The sequence below is a fragment of the Lepidochelys olivacea genome (assembly GCF_965140295.1).
Source record: "Lepidochelys olivacea isolate rLepOli2 genome assembly, chromosome: 6".
In the NCBI taxonomy this organism is placed as follows: Eukaryota; Metazoa; Chordata; order Testudines; family Cheloniidae; genus Lepidochelys; species Lepidochelys olivacea.
The window spans coordinates 105,718,200-105,739,743 of NC_140416.1; the positions used below are offsets into that span (position 1 = coordinate 105,718,200).

The 21,544-nt window shown below is 40.6% G+C and overlaps 1 protein-coding gene across 2 annotated transcripts in view; it reads right to left on the bottom strand.

Annotated features, from left to right (window-relative positions):
• Positions 1–1,564: 1,564 nt before the first annotated feature.
• The window catches only part of WARS1 (tryptophanyl-tRNA synthetase 1), a 30,591-nt gene continuing 10,611 nt past the window's right edge, over positions 1,565–21,544 (bottom strand). For both annotated transcript variants that reach the window (XM_084632034.1, XM_084632035.1), the window contains 8 exons: positions 17,116–17,224; positions 15,525–15,644; positions 14,765–14,947; positions 13,030–13,130; positions 11,596–11,708; positions 8,554–8,727; positions 5,377–5,517; positions 1,565–2,903 (listed from right to left, as the gene is read on the bottom strand). In XM_084632034.1, the coding sequence (XP_084488160.1) occupies positions 2,745–2,903; positions 5,377–5,517; positions 8,554–8,727; positions 11,596–11,708; positions 13,030–13,130; positions 14,765–14,947; positions 15,525–15,644; positions 17,116–17,224 (1,100 nt within the window). In that variant the 3' untranslated portion in view covers positions 1,565–2,744. The remainder of the gene's footprint in view (positions 2,904–5,376; positions 5,518–8,553; positions 8,728–11,595; positions 11,709–13,029; positions 13,131–14,764; positions 14,948–15,524; positions 15,645–17,115; positions 17,225–21,544) is intronic.

The window sequence follows — 21,544 nt, forward strand, 5'->3', positions numbered from 1 at the left end:
TGTGATGGACTATATAAATGGGTAGCTGTTGGTAAAGTTGACTTCAGTGTACTAAACCCAGTGAGATTTTATCTGTGACATCAGGCCACCATATTTTAGGAGAAAAAACTAAGCACTTTGTTTTATAGCCTGTTTTGCTAACTCTTATAACCCTAGGTCAAAAGCACTTACGTTAACTATTTAGGCTTGATGCTAATGGATTACACCTCATACTTTTACAAATACTTATACACTTTATTTCCCCTACTTGCATTACAGCTTTATTTATTTTTATTATCAACATTTTTAAGCTTCTTAGTTTGATTTTAGGCATAAACCTCCCAAAATCAGGTCAGGGGTGAGAGGTCAATAGTTTTCAGCACATAAATAATGAAGTTTAAACAAGTGGTAGCAAGATCCCAACTTTAACAAGTTTCCTAATTAACCCCTGGTCCCAGGTGGACGTGTCCGTGTCATACTAAAAAACCATTCAACATACTCCTCAGCAGCAGCTGCCGCCAGTTGTGCCAAATTGTGAGACTGAAGGACCCGAGTGCATTGGCAGAATTCGGAGGATGGGAAGGGAGAAATTGTGCAGTGTCTGCTAGCTCTAAGCAGGATTATTGAATTAGTCCTTCATGTTCTTATGCATTAAGGGCCTGATTCAAGACCCATTTAAAGTTAATGGAAAAGCTCTCTTTGACTGCAATGGGGTTTGGATCAGATATTAAGTTCAGCCATTAAACATCTCCCTCCCTTCCCACAATAACCCACTGTGACAGGATCCACGGGGCGCAGCCTGAGGCTGTGGGACCGCTGTGCTCCCTGAACTCTCTCCAGCCTGGGCTGTCTCTCACAATGCTTGGCTAGTGACCAACAGCAAACCCCTCCAGGTGCTGTTTTCACTCAGCACAACCGCATGTGGCAACCCCACAGCCAGCTAGATTGCACGAATGCTCCCAGAGCCACTCATGAATCACACAGAGAAAGGCACCAGGGCTGAATCCCCCCCAGCTCCCAGTACTGTATCTCAGGAAAATAGCGTCTTGCACTGCTCAAGACTAGCAGTGCAAATTTATTAATTGGTTCACCACTTCATCAATGGAAAGTGGATATACACCAGCCTTTGCAAACCTGAGCAGATTCACCGGACACTTCATACAAACTCACTGGTAAAGATAAACAGTAAAAGAAATGTATTGACTACAAAAGATAGATTTTGTACTCCTCTGTCTAGTAAGGTATGAAAAAAGTTGGGAGTGTACCTTTACATAGGGAAAGGACTACTAGGGCACTGTTCACTGTACAAACACCACAGACTTTGGTTTGCATGTACCCTGGTTCTATCGTATAGAAGGCCTGGCAAATTGATTTTTCAGGGGTTCAAACTGCCTATCACCTTTCTTACCACATACACAGTTTATTGAATCAACCTCTAATGGATGGAATCTTACAAACAGTCCTAGCTACTTTCATTTCACTTTAAATGAATGTCAAATATTACAACATAACACTATTTTCTATCAAGTATCAGAGGGGTAGCCATGATAGTCTGTATCCACAAAAACAACAGGGAGTCTAGTGGCACCTTAAAGACTAACAGATTTATTGGGACATAAGCTTTCATGGGTAAAACACACTTCTTCAGCTGCTCAACTGTATTTCCAATTCTATCATCCAGACAGGTATGAGTTATAAATACACATACATTGTTATACTTTAGATCCAGTCTAACGAATAACGTTTTCAGCACTATCAAAAATGTCAGTTGCTTGTTTGTATGGCTACTGCATGTGTTGCACTACAGATTGTAATGGTCTGTTGCTTAAAGAAATTGGAGATGGAAATAGTTTATGGGGTATTTCAAGGAAGTAGATTTTGTAACAAATGCACAACTTAAAAAGAAATACCTTAGCATAGGAGGTTTCTTAGCATAATCTGAGGCATTTTAGATTCCGGTAACGGAAAAGTAATTCGCACTTCTATAGTGTCTTCCATTTGAGGATAAAAACTTTACAAACATTAGTGAACTTGGCCCAACTTTACAAACATTAGTGAACACTTACCTTGGGGAGGTAAGTATTACCACTCCATTGTTACAGATGTGGAAATGAAGGGAGAGGAGGTTCTATGACTTGCCAAAAGGCTGTGGCAGAGTCAGCGTGACTCCCAGTTCTCTGCTTTAGCAACAGAGATGTGTATTCTCCTTATCCATTTAACATCTGGAACATATTCCTGTACAATTTACCCTCTAAAACTCACCTACTATGTATGTGCAATATGTCCCTGAGCAGCCACCATTATAACCCAGTCCATTAAGCTGAGCACCACAGATAAAAAAAAGTTGGATCTACTAAGAATTTCATTTCTTTTTGAGATATGGACTCTTACTAGCATATCTAGAACAATTTATAAGTTAGACTTTGGCATTACAATAGAAATTTTATTATATTTTAGTATTTTCAACTTAAATACAGTAATAGGGTCCTCTGTTAACATGGTTCGCCATAGAATCTGGCAGCTCTGACATTTCTGTTACAATGAAACTGATACCTCGCCTAACAAGTTTTGGTTTTTTAAATACAGATCTGAATAATATCTTAACAATTCTTCCAAATAGTCACTAATTGTACACTGAAAATAACTTGTTAAAAGCAACATTCATAAAGCACTGATTGCAGCCTTTGCATAATTAAGGAGTGATGACATACAACAGAAAACAATTCAGTCTATTTCCTATCTATTGATAAATTACATCTACATTATTAAAAATCGAATGCCAGTTTCCGTGGAGTCATAAATTGTTTCACCATTTCATCTGTGATCTGTTTGCGTCTCTGCTGATGAGCTGCTATCAAGGGCTGCAGTGTTTCAATAAGCACCTTCTTTAGCTCTCCTGTGAGCAGTGCTCCGCTTGCGTAAGCCTGCCAAGAAAGTGTCAGTTGTTAAAAACTAATCCAGTAATATGGAAAAGAGCCTCAATGTTGAGCAGAATCTCTTTAAGAGCACAGCTCCTGGCAAATAAAGATTTGCACGTATACTAAAATTATATATGCCAGAAGACCACCTGATATCACACTGGTAGTGTAATCTGCAACATCACTCACTGATTTTTAAAGGGTTTATCAACACAGTACAGCAAGTTTTTTTTATTGAACATGCTTATGTGACTAAACTAAGTGAGCAGAGTTTTAACTTGAAAATCCAGTTACAGTAAAAGCTGTTTTATCTGGCAAGTTGGGGAAATTGTGGGGGGAGGAGGGGAGAGGCGGGGGTGCCAGTAAGTGAAAAATGCTCGTTAACTAAAAGGGAGGGAGTTTGGGTGCAGGAGGCAGTGAGGGGTTGGGGCACGGGCTCTGGGAGGGAGTTTGGGTGCAGGAGAGGGCTCGGTGCAGCAGGTAGGAGCACGGGAGGGGGTGCAGGGTGCCGGATCCTGGGGGGCGCTCATCTCGGGTGGCTCCACGCAAGCAGCGACCTGTTCCGGCTGCTCCTAGGCAGAGGTGTGGCAGGCGGCTCTGCGTGCTGCCTCTGCCCCCACGCGCTGCCCCCACAGCTCCAATTGGTCACAGTTCCCAGCCAATGGGAGCTGCGGAGCTAGTGCTCAGGGCAGGGTCGGGGGAAGTGCACGGAGCTGCCTGCCGTGCCTCCATCTAGGAGCAGCCGGGACAGGTCGCCGCTTGAGGGGAGATCTCCTCAATGACCATTTTTTGAAAGCCTCCGACTATCTCACTACAACTGGCCCAGTTCCATTTGTGCTAGGCTGGCTGAAGTATTTTTGCCACCGTGTTTTCTAACCTGGCTCTGAGACAGCGTGGTGGCAAAAATCCTAGCAGAAGGTCTACGCGTGCACTGGCCCTAGGAGAGCTGTGCTGTTGCTGATGCAGTGCTAGGAGATTTTCAGGAAACCACTCAGCCAGCGTGTCCCACTGTGCTCCTGGAACACACAAGGACTTGGCTGCAGTATTCCAAAAGGATCAACAACTTCCTCAACTCTGCTTCCTTCCCTGTTCAGGGAAAGTTGGGTGGGGAGAGATAAAGAGGAATTGGCAGCTCCTGATCTTTCTAACAGCTATTCTGAGTGGGGAAAGTCAACAAACTAGTCTTGGTCCAGTTGCTTTCAGTAGCGAGTGAAAGTACTGCTTTCCAAAGAACACATGTGCTGCTTAGACCCATCAATGACCCGTACGACCCTTACCCTGCCACCAATCCCAGGATGAGGAGTTCTTGCTAGATAGGTTTTAGAGGGAAATTACTTATATTAGTGAGATCTTTTGTGTGGACTTCATTGTATATAAATATAAACATGTCAAAAGTTGAGTTAGTCCATCACGACTATCAGCATATGAAATAAACTTCTCACTAGTGTTGCCGGCACCCAGTGCCGAGAGGCTGAACAACAGCTTGAGTTGGTTTGTTACCCGGTGTGCTGCACCCAATAATTACAACGGGGTGGAGAAGCAGAAAAGTTTATTTGAAGCTTCAAAAAGGTACAGGGAGATTTGAATTTTAAATTCTGTACAACAAAGCAGGAAATTACACAGGCTTTTATATATATATTTTTTTAGCATATTTATTTAATAGCAAGCTGCTTTAAGTATTTATATAGCCAGCCAATTTAGTTCCCAGCTAGTTCCCTGATTCTCTGTATTATTTGTTAAACTATACATAAAGCTGCTTTATTCAGCATTTTTTTTTAATATTTTTTTTGTTTGGCCTTGCTTAGTTTTAGGCAGTCTGACTTTGCAACATACTGTTGCAGACTTTCAGCATAACTGCTGTGTGTGCCTCCAGGCGGGGGGGCCAAGGACACTTGGGCCTAGCACGCAGAGCTGCTGCGAGTGCCTCCAGGCGGGGGGGGGGGGGGGGGGCAAGGACACCGGGGCCTAGTGCGAGGGGGCTTCATCGACACTCGTGGTCTTCCATCCCCTCGAGTTACCTAGTGGCCATGCCCCAGTGTTCCCAACACTAGCTTTAAAAGCTACAAAGGGTTTAGAGACATTGCACACTACACAAGTAGGGTTAATATGCACAATATACTTAAAACTTCATGAACACATATAAAGAAAAGCCAAACAAAGTAGCATAATTTAAAAAGGGGTAGAGGGAGGGAAGAGATCCTCCTACACAAGACCTCATGAAAATATAGGGGGTTGTCTTTCCCCACTTTTTAAAAAGAAAAAGAAAGTGGTACATGTGAGGAGAGAAAGCCACAACCATCACACACAAATCTTGATCATTTGCAGAGTTGAACTAGAATAGAGAAACCCTTATAAAGGGAGGATACAGCATTATATCATGGATATATTCCATAGGAGGTTCAAACAGGAGGCCTTGATTGTAGCTGGGTCCCTCCCCATGAAAAGATAAATAGTAATGATCTTTAAGTTGGCTCCTTACCTGCTTCATTTTTTCAAGTTTGTCATCATCTTCAAGGAAGAAGGTAAGATACATGTAAGAGACATCAACCTCACAGTTACCCCCATACTTCCGGTGTTCTTCAATAGTATCTTTACCTCCAGAGAAGGCATGCTTGTTGATCTAGAACAACATAATTATTTGATGGTATAACATCTGTCAAATGGGGATTACACTATAAACAGTTGATATGGAAGGGCCATAAGCACTTATATCAATATTACATACAAATATTACGAAAAAAAATCGGCCTTAAAGACTAGCGGAGGTGCAAGCAGGAGGAGACTTGTGCAGAGCCTTATGCAGAAGGTAATGGTGGGACATGACAAGGGGAGTGACAAGCTGTGAGCAGCAGGACAAGATGATGACGCACACAATCAACCCATAAACAGGTCCCTTAGGTCTAATTAAGTCGCATCAAGAATTTGCCCAGATTTTCATTAAGAAAACCTAGTCCTTTCTGCTGCAGTTGTCACCACTTGTAAGGAAGGCTATGTATTATTATTATTGCACAAAACTATCTTCATACAAACAACAGCAACATTGTTAGGTATATCCTATATTCACCTCACTGAGAAATTAACTTTGAAGGAGAATGGAGTGGAGCGGACAGATTTTAGAGAGGTCAGAGAGAGAATAAAACTGGTAGGATTTAGCAATTACCAAGAGCGACGAGAGAAGGAGAAGAGAGGAGCTGAAGACAACAATGGCCAAGGCTAGAAAGAGACAGTGTCCAGCACCTTCATTTTTGCTATTTGCCCTTTTTCATTTTCTTCTGTTTACAGATGAAATCCTGTTTGGGATTTACTGTATTTGCTCTAACTGGGTATTCTTAGTCATAAAAATATCTACATTTGAATGTAGAATGTCTACATTTGAATCTTGCTAAAATCTGGATCTTAAATGGTATCTTGGGGCAATGAGTTTCATGGGTTAATTATTCACTGTCTGAAAACTTAAAACATTTTTTTTAAAATCAATTTTGAATTTGTCACCTTCCAATTTCATGGAACGTCCCCTTGTTCTTGTGTTAGGAGACAGGCTGAACAGCCGCTCACAATCTGCCTTTTCTAGAACACTCATTATTTTATATATTTCTATCACGTCTCCACTCCTCTGCACCTGCACAGTAAGGCAAACTATTCCAGTCTTTTGACTCTTCAAATAAGAATTTTCTCATACTCTGAATTGTTCATGTTTTTAATCTCTGAATCTCATCTAATTGTGCAATATACTTGCTGAGAAGGGATGACTAGAACTGAAAGCAAAATTCCAGCTGAGGGCATACCATTGTTTCATATACTGATATATTCTGTATAATTCTTGCCCTCGTTTCTTAAGCATGCAAACATTGTGTTGTTTTTTTTTTGACTGCTTCTGCACATTGAGCAGAGGGTTTCATTGAGCTGTCCACAATGAAGAAGGTCTTTTTCCTGAGCTGATTAAGTTAATTTAAAATCCAGTTCGATGTATAAGTAGTTGAGATTATTATGCTATACATGTATCAGCAATTAATTTAATGTACCATAGTGTTGCCCATTCACCCAGCTTGGTTAGGTCCCTCTCAAGCTCCTCAGTCTTCCAATCTTGACTAATCTAATTAGCCTGTGCCATCTGCAAGTTTTACCACCTCACTGCTCATACCCTTTTCCATATCATTAATAAAATTATTAATAAAATTATTAAAAATCAGTTCTAGTAAAGAATCTTGTGGCACCCTGCTGTTAATCTTTTGCCATGTTGGAAATTTGCCATTTATTCCTACTCTGTTTTGTCTCCTAGCCACTTTTTGATCAACAGACAGTACTTCGCCTTTCTCTTCATGACTTCTTAATTGCCTCTTGGAATAGGCTTTTTCAAAGGCCTTTGAAAGTTTACATCAATATTAATTAGTTTTCCTTTATACAAGATTTTACTGACATGTTTAAAAAATTCTATTCCGATCCATAATTTTCCTTTGTAGAAGAAATGCCTATCATATTGTGATCTGGTGTTTATAATTCTACCTTTAATTATTGTTTCAACCAGTTTACTGGGTGCAGAAATAGGATTTATTGGCTTACAATACCTTGGATTGCCCCTAGAGTATATTTGATACCCTCCAAGAGACAGGAGGTAAACTACCAATATTGTATTTAAATGCATATCACTATTTTAAAGCAAGGGATTAGAATTTTTTTCCCTCTCCCAATAAAACAGAAGAGTTAATCTACCTACTTAAACCAAAACTCTGCATAATTGTGGAATTCTTCCCACACAAATGCAAGAGGACGCAATGCTGAAGTCGTAATTATAATTCTTAAACAAATACTGCTTCCTCAAGACACACCCAGAAGTTCACATGCAGGACACTAATTGTTCACAGAAAAAAACCATACCAGAGATCCTAGCTGCTACATTCCATGACAGTTTGTCAGACATGTTAGGAATGCTGCCTAACCAGCTATAAGACACAACAAATCTTTCCTCTGCTTTGACTGACAGTGATCCCCACCAATCAATACATGGGCTGAACGCTCCTTTGCTGCATACTTTCTAAATACAAGGAGGTTTACCTACATGTAGATACCCTTGATTTAGGGGTTGGGTATCGTATGCCTAGAAGTCAGGTTTCCTCTTGTCTAACTTCGTAATGTTTTCAGAATATTCTAAAGATGATTCATTCTTTATGCAAACTCCATAGTGCACATGTCACATGCAACAAACCTAGTCTAACTTAGTCTCTTGTCATTATGAATGCATGATTTTCTTTAGGATTAAGAGGAGTTATGGGGATGCACTGGAGAGGAGATAGATACTCTTTTTAAAACCAAAGAGAAGGTTAATGTAATATTTCTGTTCACAGACTAATTAGCTGGAGAAGTACATGGCAGTAGCAGATCCACTGAGCCGCAGTGAAAGCTTGGCCTGCCTAGCAACTGTCACTGTGTAACACGGTGGTATTCGGTGCCATGGAGTAGTCAATAAAGAACAAGAGCTCTTCTTTTGATTTACATCACAGGATCAGACTAGGTTAGTTATGTGTCTTACTCAGTCCAACTCTGAAAGTACATTAGAATAAATTATAAAAGGAAAAAGGATGTGGATTTGTTTAAAAAAAATGGTCAACAAAAACAAAACAAAACAAAAAGAGGGCTTATTGTAACACTCGGTTCTTACCTTTGTCTTGATCTGCTTGGGTGTGTCAGTGAGGAAGATGGAGGAGTTGGGGTCACTAGCACTCATTTTTGTCTGTGCTCCTTGCAGCGCTGGGAAGAAGATCGAATGCAATAAGGCTGGTTTAAGATATCCAATCCTTGGTGCTACATCCCTTGTCATTCTAAAATAAGGATCCTAGAACAACCACCAATAAAAGCCTTGAATAAAAGTGAATATACATAGTTCAGAACCGTTTGATTACAACTCATCTGGTTCAGATTCCAACCAGCGACAAAACGTCTCATAACCTATTTCCAATCTCCCTTGAAAAATCCCTTCTTATATCTCTGGTTTCTTTTTAGAGCCCATCCTTTCATAACAAACCATGAAGTTTATTTAAGAAGAAACCGTGTGAACTTGGCACTTATGAAAATGAAGTTTGACTGCTCAGGAGATGGAAGTCTGCTATTTATCAACAGGACACTAAGTTCTGGGCAAGAGCACTGTAAACTTCTTATCAAAAGTACCCTGAAAACATACACAGCTTGTAAATTAGAGAAACCTCCTCCAGGATAGAGTAGGTAGTGCTGCCTTCATGCCTGTTAGTTTCTTGATCTCTAACAAGACTTTCAACAAGGGAGCCAACAGCAGTGGTTTTACAATGTTGATGTGTGACACAGGGCCAGAAAAGCTTGCATAACTAGCAGGCTAATTGACCTAGATTCAACCTTTAAAGACATATTAGTAAATAATGTTTGTGTTTTGTGTGTCTTTACATATATATTGTTAGAGGTTGACAATGTAACCAAACGGTTCCTGTCTTTTGCTGTATTCTGTTGATTCGGAGAGCAAAAGTAGATGTTCACATTTAAATAAGCTGTGAATGTAGTGATATTATCGTCCTTATTTCTATTTGAAGTTTGTAGTAAATTACCTGTAAATGGCTGATGATGGGTAATTACCTTATGTTAGTCTATGTAGCTAATTACAGGTGGTGCTTAGGAAATAGGAGGTTACTTCAAAGACACCATTCTTCACCCAACGAACACCTGCTGTTAAGGGATCTATAAAAACTCTTGGGCCCTGATCCTTTCATCTCAGATCTACTTCAGCTTTATAAGGGGAAGTTTGAGTTGCAAGACTGAAGTCTCCAGTTCCATTCTAGATCACCCTGATATTGGACATTGGACTATAACCTGATGAACTGATTCTGGAAAGGACTCATTGCAACTCTAAAGCTCATAATCTCCACTAGAAACTGACCTAAGACGTCTATTCACACCTGTATATATAATGCTCTTTTAACCAATACTCACTCTCTTTTCTTTCTTAATAAATCTTAGTTTAGTTAATAAAATTGGCTGTAAGCGTGTATTTGGGTAAGATCGGAAATATTCATTAACCTGGTGGGTAATGTGCCTGATCCTTTGGGATTAGTAGAACTTTGTATATGATGCACAAGATTTTCAGTAATCCTCCTCATATCTGGCTTGGCTGTCTGGGTGGAGTTCCAAGCTGGGTTGCTTTAAGGCAGGGGCAGGCAAACTTTTTGGCCTGCTGGCCGCATCGGGTTAATGAAATTGTATGTAGGGCTGGTTAGCGGAGGTTGTGCCTCCCCAAACAGCCAGGCATGGCCAGGCTCCCGCACCCTATTCGACCCCCCCACCCACTTCTCAGCCCCTGACAGCCCCCGCAGGACTCCTGCCCCATCCAACCCCCTGTTCCCTGACGGCCCCCTGGGGACCTCTGCCCCATCCACCCCCCGCACTCTCTCCCCTGACCGCCCCCGGACCCCCACCCCTAACTGTCCCCCACCGCCCCATCCAACTCCCTCTCTCCTTCCTGACAGCCCCCCCTGCCACATCCAACCACCCCTTCTCCCTGTCCCCTGACTGCCCCCGGAACCCCTGCCCCTGAGTGCTGGCGTATCAAACTCACAATTTATATAGGCTACTGACCATCTCCAGAAAGGTCAAGAGTAAACAATTCATAGAGCATATTTTGATTGGAACATTTTTCAGTCCAAAAATTTAGACCAGTTCTAACTTTAGATTATAGGCATTTATAAGGCCATACTGTCCTTTACACCACTCTGGCAATGTAAAGGAGCCTAAAACTTTTACACCTGTTTTATACTCCTGGGGGAATTTGTTAAGAACACTGGGAACAATTGACTAAGCAGACAGTCTGTTACATTCTGCACTGCCTGAGGGGGACTGAGCCTGTCCCATGCCTACCTCCTCAGAAACACCCCGAAGCCTTGCCACCCATGCCAGGCATGCTATAATAGCAAGTAAGAGGGACAGAGCCTCTCTTGCTCGCCTGCATACACGCTCTCCCCGCCTCCCGCATGTGACTGACGTCTCCCCATGCATGCATACCAGCCCAGCCCCAGGGGTTATTTACATTTCCACTGGGTGCTCCGGGCACCCGAACTGACATGCCTGCTGGGGAGAGGGGCATGACCATTCTTGCAGTTTCCCTTTGCTTCCCCATCAGAAGACATTTTTCTGGAGGGGGACATTAATACTGCACATGTGCAGTGCTGCGGAATTCTCACCCATGAGTAATATATAGTGTGGCAGTGTGGTCTAGTGGAAAGACCACCAGACTAGAACTCAGGAGACATGAGTTCTATTCCAGGCTCTGCCACTGACATGCTAGGTGATCTTGGGGAAGTCACTTCCCTTTCCTGTAGCTCAGTTTTCCTACCTGTAAAACAGGGATAATGATACTGACTTTGTAGTGCTTTGAGATCTGTAAGAGCCACATGTTTCATGCAGCCATTATACATTCATGTACACTGGGGACTAGTCTGATACCATGACAGGGTCAAGATTTAATGGGAATCAGTATGAAATTAGTAAAGTGCCTACTGGGCTGATACAGCCTGTATTATTCCTATCAGGACACAGTTTAAGACCTATCAGTATCCTCAGAGGACTTCTGCCTGAGGAGATGGCCTGTGAGAAGGATGTTTTCTATTTTTTTGGTCACCTCATGAAAGTCTGATGGGTGCATTTTAAAAATCCCAAAATAAAATAAAATAAAATAATTTCTAACCTGATCAATGGCACATGGGATAAGACACTGAATGTCTTTCTTGTCCTTGAAGATTTGTGGAAATGATGAGCTAAAGGATGGAGCAGCTTGGATAGCAGGAAAACTGATCTTTCCTAGGAAAGAACACATTTTAGAACATTTTTATTTACCCCTTGCCAGTTCAATTACATCCAACACATGCGTCTTTAACACTACAGTAAGATAATTAAGAATTGTATTACAGAGATGTATTTAGTGTATCACCACATAGAAAAGTGCATTATTCAGTTCAGCAAGATGAGAATAGCGGTCTTTCTAAAAGATATGTTTTAAACCACCTTCTGTGAGCAATTCTGCAGCCTGTGTGAGGGTGGGGCGTTAGCCTGGACCCTTCTGGCCTTGGAATCTGTGAATCCCCCTGTTCATTCCCTTCTTTCACAGGCCATGGGGAGAACAGAAAGCTCTGTACTGCCATCAATATGCTCATTCTACATTAAGACAGTAACTATCATCAAATCTCATGCTTCAGACTCTTCCTTTTGCCCTCTACAGAAGGGGCACAGGAGATGGGGTGTATGACCTCCTTGCCCGTCCCCCATGACAGAGATTCATGGCCCAACTCCCTCTCCAAATTGAAGAAGGGCTATGGCGGATTTTCCCAAACTGGTTAAGAGTGCTCAGTGTCCCCACAGAGCATAAACAACAGTGGCTGTTTATAACAAACATGTTTTTTTTCTATCCAGAGCCCAGCCAGTATGTGGGAATCATATCCCAGAATGTAACAACATATTCTGAGAAGCTATAAGAGAGACCTGACCTAGTAGTTCAAGAACAGGGCTGGGAGCCAGGAACTCCTGAGTTCTAATCTCATATTTGAGCCCCAAGCCATTTTGAAGCTTATTGTGAGGGGAGTTAAGCATCTACAACTGTGTCAACAGACGCTGTGGCTGCTCAGCACCTCTGAAAATTAGGCCTTTAGGACTCTATTTTCCCATCTGAAAAATATAGATAGTATACCTATAATTTATCCTAAAAAACCAAATAAACCCAAAAAAGTAAGACTTGGAAAATGCATTTAAGGTAGAAAGTGCAATAAAAGTGTTATTATTAGGTATTAGTTGTAGCAGTAAATTACACAAAGAATTACTCTTTACACTGTGGACATTGCATGCAGGTCAACAACTCCTGTATTTCATAATTCATTGCCATCATGGCCATAAACAACAGCTCTTACACTGGGAAAACTTACAGTGGTAGCTAACGGTGTTCTGCCTGTGTAAAGACTCCAGGACTATGTCCTACGTGAGCAGTTTCAAAATATTAATATTTGTGCTTCTCCTGTCAGTTTTTCCAATGAGCAGCAGGTGCTAGTCTGTTTACACAGTCAAGGTGCCTTTGGTATCACACAAAGTGCAAACAGCAGTCCTTTCCAGTAACTCATATTCATGCTCTTACCAATGCAATCACTGTCTGTAAAGCCAAAGATTCCCTTCACTTGGTTAAATGTAACATGCTTCTGAATCTTTACAACATTCTTGTAGAATCCTGAACTTCTCCTGTAAAAAAGGGGGGAGGGAGTCAAAAGGGAGAGAATTTAGTGTTAAAGAGGGGAGACTACATTTCTGTAATAACATCTATACAACATGGGTATATTGTCATACCACCTTAAAAGCACTGCTTCCTGGTATTTATTAATAAATTTAGAACACAGTTTTTTAAAAAACAAGATTAAATAATTTTGGAAGTTTATATTTTTTTACACTTGGTCAGTAGGGCTGGTCAAAACTGTTCTGCCAAAACTGGTTTTCAATAGAAAATTGGGTTTTTAACAAAACGAAGCGTTTGAAATAGAAAATTTCAATTTTTTGTAAAAACCAAAACCAAAACCCAAATGTCTGAAAAATCAAAATATTTTGATTTGGAAATACTAGTGAGGGGCCTCATGGGAATTGAGGTTCAGTCACATCCTGTACCTGTTCTCCTCCATGGGCTGGGATTCCTGGCAGACTAAAGCTCCTATGATGCACCTTGGCCAGGGACTTCCATGATGCATCTCCTCCCTCTCCAAGAGGAAGACTGTGGTGTATCATGGGAGAGACCCCAAGTCAGGCTGGCCAATAGGGAAAAGGAGCTTGAGGCACCTGAACTACAACTCCCATGAAGCACTGCAGCAAGATACCCAGAGAGACCCTTCTGCAGGAGGACAGGCTTGGAAGTTCTTTTTGCTACAAGAAAAAAAACCCAAACCAACAAAAAAGAAACTCTTTTTCCTCCAGGGAAGCAGTAGGAGGTAAGGCTAGTGAAAACCTCCAACACGGTCCTCAAAGTCACCAAGCCCTCCCTGGACTATCATAGTTTTTAAATGTTAGTCATCATCACCATGGTACCTGAACACCTAACTGACACTTCTTCCCTAAGCATCCAAGCGTAGATTCTTCTTCTCTTGTGGAAGAAGATCTATATATCTGAATTAATTTTATTCAAAGTTGGCTTGATTTTCAGGTCTCATTAAGACATAAAACCTCAGGTTTCACTTGAAAATTGCACACTTCATTGTGTATAAGTTTGTGTAAGAAATTCAAGTTTGTGCTGTATTTACAAATAATTCTAGAAAGAGCGCCCATATTTTGCACAAGCACAGGGAGGGAGAGTTAGGCCATGTCTACACTAGCGAGCTTATAGTGACACAGGCATGCCAATGCAGCTGCACTGCTGTAAAATTACTCATTTAAGTTCTATTATAGTCATAGATCAACATGAAAGTAACTTGTTTATCCCTAACAGAAAAAGAATACAGCCCAAAAAAAACTAGGACATGAGACTATAAAGACATCTGAGGTTTTGATAGCATCCTAAAGAAATGAAGCTTCAGTCTTGACGTTACCAGGAGACCTATGTACTCAGTTATTTTTATAATATTCTCTTTATTACATACTCATATTTAATATATAAAATATTATGTATATTTTATATTGTTATAAATACACACCCACCCACCCACATGTTCATACATTGCAAAGATATATAAACATGGACAATACGGTACTGTGTGAAGTAGTGCAAAAATTGCCTGGAAGGTTTCAGATCTAGAGACATTAGTCAACTTGTTTATATTGCTAGCTGTTGCAAGATCACAGAGATTATCTGAAAACTTTTGATCATGAGGTTTTACAGACTCTTATAACCTTACCCCAAGTAGTCAAGATCAGAAAAGATAAAGGTTTTATTGATGTCAAAACCACAGGCTATGATGTCCTTTGCATTTTCTATAGCATATTCATAAGCTTTCTGAACGGTCAGCTCTTTCCACAAGAATTTCTCATCATCAGTCAACTGTATAACCAAGGGAACATTAAATACTTCTTGCAGCCATCTAATAGAAATAAAAATATTTTATTTTGTAGAACAACTTAAAGCAAATGGGTTGCACAGCCAAAATATTTAAATGAGTTCAGGCAGTATAAAAGTTAAGGGGCTTGATTCTCCACTGCTTTGTACATATGGTTATCTAAAATGGATGGAAAATTCTACCAAATCGGAGTTCTCCAGTCACTCGCCTCAGGATTAGTGTTTTACATGCATGTGCCACAGATGTAGATGGTTACCCAGGGCAGTGGAGAATCGGGCTCAAGGTTTCTGTTGCTATGTTAGGGACCATACTGTACTTTTTGCCTCTTTGATACCTATTTAACAAGAAAAAGAAGAATGGAGAATAATGTGTGTGCGCCATGTGAGAGAGGTAACAGTGGTGTAGGGACAGCAATAGACTTGCTTTAACCAGGCCACTGCAAGAGTTTCATTAAGAAGATTTTTGCATTTAATTTTATATGCAGCTGATATAACATAGATAGTGGGTATGATGTACAGTTTTTATAGCTTTAAATACTGTTCAATATTTCAGATGAAAATAATAATAATAAACTAGCAACCTAGAGGCAGAAGCTACTTACTTTGTGAAAATAAATGGGATAAGATGACCAACATGCATTGCCTCTGAGGAGGGGCCTCTACCTGTATAAAGGTAAAAGGACTTCTTATTTTCATACGCATCGAGAATTTGGTTCATATCTCTAGAAAATAAAACAGAGGAAACATGGTATGACTGATAGAATTTAACCAAAGACAACCAATGTAGGTAAATAAAGTAGCTCTAAAAAGGAACAGCTGGCAAGCTACAGCAAAAATTTTGAATAGAAAAGTGGAAGCTGAAGTTATTTTAAAAAGAGAAGGTTTATTAGCTGAGCACATTTAAAAGATTCAGTTTACAAAAAAGCAAAACAGAATTATTTAATAGAAAAATGTAGGTCCTGTATATGGACTGTATGATAATAAATTAAGGCCCCACATGTCTATTGGGATCAAATGATGTAGACTCATGTGTCTGTGTTGAGTCTCATTGAAGTCAACAGGGACTCTGCATGAGCATGGAGGTCTATGCCAGCAGATCCCAATACAGAACTGGGGCCTAAGCATACGGCCAGGTTTGGAAATTAAACTATGTTCAACACTTGAAAATGTTCACTCTTGGAATGATAACTCTTTCCTTCTACCAACAAACAAAAACACCACAACACAACAAAAACCCAGCCCCTTCCCCACCCCTCTCATTTCTAACAACCATACAAAGCTTTGAAAGAAAGTTATGTTGGAGCCCAAGCAGATTTATTTCTCCAGATAGTTTATAATGCTCCTCCTGAACCCAGTTCTGTTGTTGCTACATATGTGGAATGCTCAGTGAAGTCAAAGAGAAGTCAGTGCATGGGGAACCGCTGAATCAGACCCTTTGATACTGGCAAGCTTTTTGAACTGGCAAGCTTTTGAAACCCCCGCACTTCCTTGATTACTTAACATGGTCTAATTTAAAAAAAAAAAAAAGCACATTCTGGCTCACATTTTCCTTAATGACTAAAATGGATGCAAACAGTTTTTGTATAGGTAGATAATTTAAAAATCAACTCCTATCATGGCCATGAATCATGCTAAAATAAAAATGCAATTTACTTTTTAGAAAGCTTTTAACTTTTTAGTACCTAACTTCAAGAGGAAGTATGACCCTTCAGAACTTCTAGGATTTCTCCCTAGACTTCACATTTCAGAAGAAACTGTCCTTTGTTAAATCAGTGAGACGAAAGAGTACTCATACGCTTAACTGTATTTCCACTTGATATCTTCCATGTTATTCATTTATTCAATCACAAGTCCATACACAGAAAGTGCCCTTTCTCATAATACGAGGCTGAATGAGTAAGAGGATAAAACAGCAACGGTTCCCCATGCATTTTTCCCCCAAACTTCCCCTACCATTTTTTGGGCCAGGTTTTGCTCCCAGTGGTGATATTGTAAACTACGAATAACTTCATTAATTTCAAGCACTTTATTCTGGGTATTTATTGGTGTAAATGAGAGTAGAATACGGGTCTCTGTTGGACACAGGATGCTCCAGCTGAGATTAATGGAAACTGCATAGATCCTGATCCATATGTTTCTGTGTTTACTTGTCTCTGAGTATTACCAGAGGAACAAAAAGAAAACCTCACCCACCTGTGAGAAAAAAATATGCCTCTGCGCAGAAAGTGGTGAGGTGTTTTCCCAGTAACTCTCTCTATCCGATTGATTAGCTCTTTATCAATTTTACTGCTTCCAAATCGAACTGAAAGAACAAATGCACAACAAATTATACACACTGCTAGCTGAAACCCACTCATGGATTTAAACAGAACATATTGCTTAGACAAAATGGCAAAGAAATATAAAACCAGAAGCATCGATCAAAAAGAATCTGGACAGTGGTTAACTGATGTGCTTGTAAAGCATACAAACATTTGCTTGTTCTTGTCACTGTTAGCAGGCGAATGCACCTCTCACCTCTCCTGGTCACATCAAGTGCACCCTCTCCTAGGTCTCAGACCTCCAGCCACCACCTGGCTCCAAGTGGAATTGTGTGATTCTCCTACTTTCAGACTAGGCCCTGGGTTGCAGTCCCTGGTACTAACCATGATGACCTCAGCAGGCCTGACTTATCCTCAGTGCCCACAATTCTGTTCCCTCTGGGAGCAATGACAGCGGTTAATACAGTGACCAAGCAGCCTCCTTTAAGCCAGGTATTTATTTAGAACAAAAGCATTTCAAAGGAAACAGATCTTAAAAACAGTCAGATAAGACTGTAAACATATTAGGTGTTCCCTAAAGTTTACCATTCCCTGGCTCTAGAAAGGCCCAACTTCTTCTGACTCCCTCTGCAGTCTCTCTCTGTGCCAACCTGTCTCCCTAGACAGTTTCTGATAACTGACTGCCCTTTAGCTCCCTGAGAGGGCTTTTAGCTGTTTATTGTTCTTTTGATCTCCAGGCACCTTGTTTTAGCGAAAACAATTTATTGGGGACAGCATACAGGTTTCTTGAAGCTAACAGCATGCCCCATTTTCTTGCAAGTCTGTGCTTGAGGCTGTTTATCAAGATCTAGTGTGTGGCTTTCCTGTCTCTTCCCACAGTGCCCTTATTAAGTTAGATCAATGCATTCATACACCTGCCATGTTTATACAGTAACTTTACCTCACTAACCAGATTACTTACAGCATTCATGACATTATTACATATCAGTATTCATAGATTAATATATAGCATCTTCTCATCCTCCTTAAATTACAAATCCTACAGAAGCTTTCCTGCAAGGTGCTTCAGTGAAGAAAATCTTCATTCCTTCCTAGTAAGTGCCTTTGAAAACTGCATGTAGTTTCTACAGTTTGGCTATGCAAGTCTGTGCATATTCAAGACAACTATGTGAGAAAAAGGTTATTCCACTGAATTATACCTTATTTCTGGCACTTTTGTTTCTTCTGTCTAAAGTAAACATGAGTAGTATGTCCAGTTTTGGGTACCACAATTTATCAAGCATGTGGATAAACTGGAGAGAGTCCAGAGGAGAGCAACAAAAATGATCAAAGACATAGAAAACCTGCCCTATGAGGAAAGATTAAAAAAAAATACGTTTACTCCTGAGAAAAGACAACTAAAGGGCGACCTGATAAAAGTCTTCACATATATTAAGGGCTATTATAAAGAGAACAGAGCCCAATTGTTCTCCACACTTGACTTTATCTGTAGCAAGGAAGATCTAGGTTAGATATCGAAAAAAATGTCTAACTCTTAAGGATAGTTAAGCACTGGAATAGGCTTCAAGGAAAGAAGTTGTGGAATCCCTGTCAGTGGAGGTTTTGAACAACATGTTGGACAAACATCTGTCAGGGATGGTCACTCTAAAGTTTTTACTTGATGCTGCTTCAGAGTGCGGGGGAAGGACAAGATTACCACTCCAGGTCCCTTGCAGCCCTACATTTCTATGATGGGACTGGTGGCTATCTCCGATAGTGCTGAAGAATATAGATGTGACCGTATGCCCCCATATTCTTCTTAGAAATATTGTTATGATATGAATATGGCATAACGAAGATAGGTTTTATGCAAGATGGGTCATGTGAGTTATCATTGGAAAGGTTATAATTTACTGAATGTAATTATCCAATTTGTATGCATGTATCATTTCTGTTCCTGACTATGTAACAATTACAACTGTGTGTGTACTTGGGGAACGCCCACCAGACAGTATGTAATCAGCCTGAATGGGCCATAAAGGTCTTTGAAGATGCTAATCTTCCATCTTCCTGGAGTTCCTTCCTGTGGATGTTTCAAATAAACCTTGTCTCATGGTTGCTTTAATACAGCAAGGTCATGTGATGATGTCACCTGGTATGAAATACCATCTTGGACACTGCTGGTACTTTTCCACTGAAGAAGGGGGATGGGGATCAAGAAGGGAAACAAAAGATTCTATTTAAGGCTGGAGAGTGAGTTAATCAAGGTCACTGGTTCTTCATTGAATCCCCACCCAGGATAACTGCTATAAACACCTAAAGACTGATCTGGGGAGAAAGGACTGGAACCAGTCTGAGACAGAGGTCTAGCCTGTGAAGAGAAATACCTGGAACTCTAAGCTGTAGAAACTCTGCAACCTACCCAAAAGAACATTTAGAGTGAGAAATTACTATTTGTAACCAGTTTCTTTAGTGAATTAAGCTTAGGTTGCATGTTTGTTTATTTTGCTCAGTAATCTGCTTTTGTCCTGTTTGCTACCCCTTATAATCACTTCAAATTAATCCTTTGTAGTTAATAAACTTATTTTGTTTTCTAAAACCCCATTTGTGCAATTCATAATGGGGCGGGGGCAAAGAGCTGTGTGTATCTTCCTCCACATTGAGGGAGGGGGCGATTTTCATGAGCTTATGCTATATAGATCTCTATACAGTGCAAGACAATATAATTTTCACTCCAGAGGGTATGGGCACAAGAGTGCTGGGCAATCCCCTAGTTGAGTCCTCCCACAGAGACCTGATCGCAGACTGTATGATTCTACAGCTGGGCGTGTCCCTACCTGTGTGTGTGCTGGAAGGAGGTTTGAGAGCCTGACAAAGCAGCACAGAGTGGGGGGGACCGAGGCTGGTGGGCCAGGCGGGGTCAGTGGGACTCTAGCACACCAGGTGGCACCCCGGAAGGGGGGTCCAACCCGTCACAATAGACTTTTGAAATAGCACCAGAAATTCACTCTACCCTGAAGAGGGAAACTGCTTGTTATTAGAATCCTGGACATTACGATTTGTATAGAAAGGAGTAGCAGAAAGTTAATATGTATTAATATGTTAATACAAACTACCACCTTTTCATGGAGCGCTCAGTATTCTCATGAAGAAAAGCCCACACTGTTTCCAAGAAACTTAAAGGAAACTGCTCCCTCCCAATCTACAATTACAGTACGACAGGCCAAAAAATCAATGAGTGTGCATGTACACAATAAGCAGCTGAAGCAACACAAGCTAATTACATTGTTCTAATACTAAGCCCCATTATTCTTTAATATCACTCCTCATTTACAATATATTCAATGCCAGTCATTGTTATATCAGGCAACTGATACTCATAAATCAAGGGATTATGACAGTAGAGATCTCTTACCCTCCCCACTTCTCTATTTCCTCTCCTTGACCAGGCAAAGTGCTAAATAATATAAAACCACCACCTAGAGACAGCCCAGATGATATAAAAGGTCTTTCAATCTCTAGATTCTATTATTCCTTTCCTTTTTCTCTTTTCCACCTCACATCTCTCTCTTTATACCTCTCCCCTCCCAATTTAGAAATATATTCTCTCTCCTCTGCATCTTCCCATCCTTAGAGTTTATTTCCTCTGTAGGTTGCAGCTAGTAAAAATCAATACATAGGAGGATGGGCAGACTTGTAAAGCAACACACAAATGCTGGGTTAATGCAATGTTAAGGTTGCACAGTTAAAAAAGTAAGGAGATGCAAAATGTTAAATGGACACCATCACACCAGTTTCAAAAAGCAAGTTAAAAGCCTTTTCAGGTATTGCATGTACCCGTGGGTGCCCCCAGATGATTTTGTTTTTCCACAACCCCATTTTCCTATTTAAAATGTTTTTCTCTCTCATGTTTCTATGTGACAGACCCACATAAACAGGGAAACTAAATTGACTACACACAAAGTAAAGAAATATTTTTTCTCTAGCCTCTTTCAATTACTCTTATCTTACAAATTATAAAAATAAAAAGTAAAATGCTTTCAATTAGATGCACATTCTTTATACGGGCTGCATTCCTTCAATTCCAACAGTACTTAACCTGGCCATGGCTCATATACTCTCTGACAGTGCAACAGCATGATGACCTCGTTTCAGAGCCACTGTAACAGTGTTACATGGGCCCCTCTCTGTCCAAGTCCCAGGAATCAAGTTGGGGGTCAACTGAGGGCAGGGAAGACACTCAGGCATGGCCACAGCACACTCCATATGTTCTGAAAGTTATTACAAAACAGTGCAACCTCTTCAAAGCACTTTCTAATTACATAGTTCTCATAGGAAAATAACATGTACCACAGCACTTGTGTTAAAGAAATTAAATATAT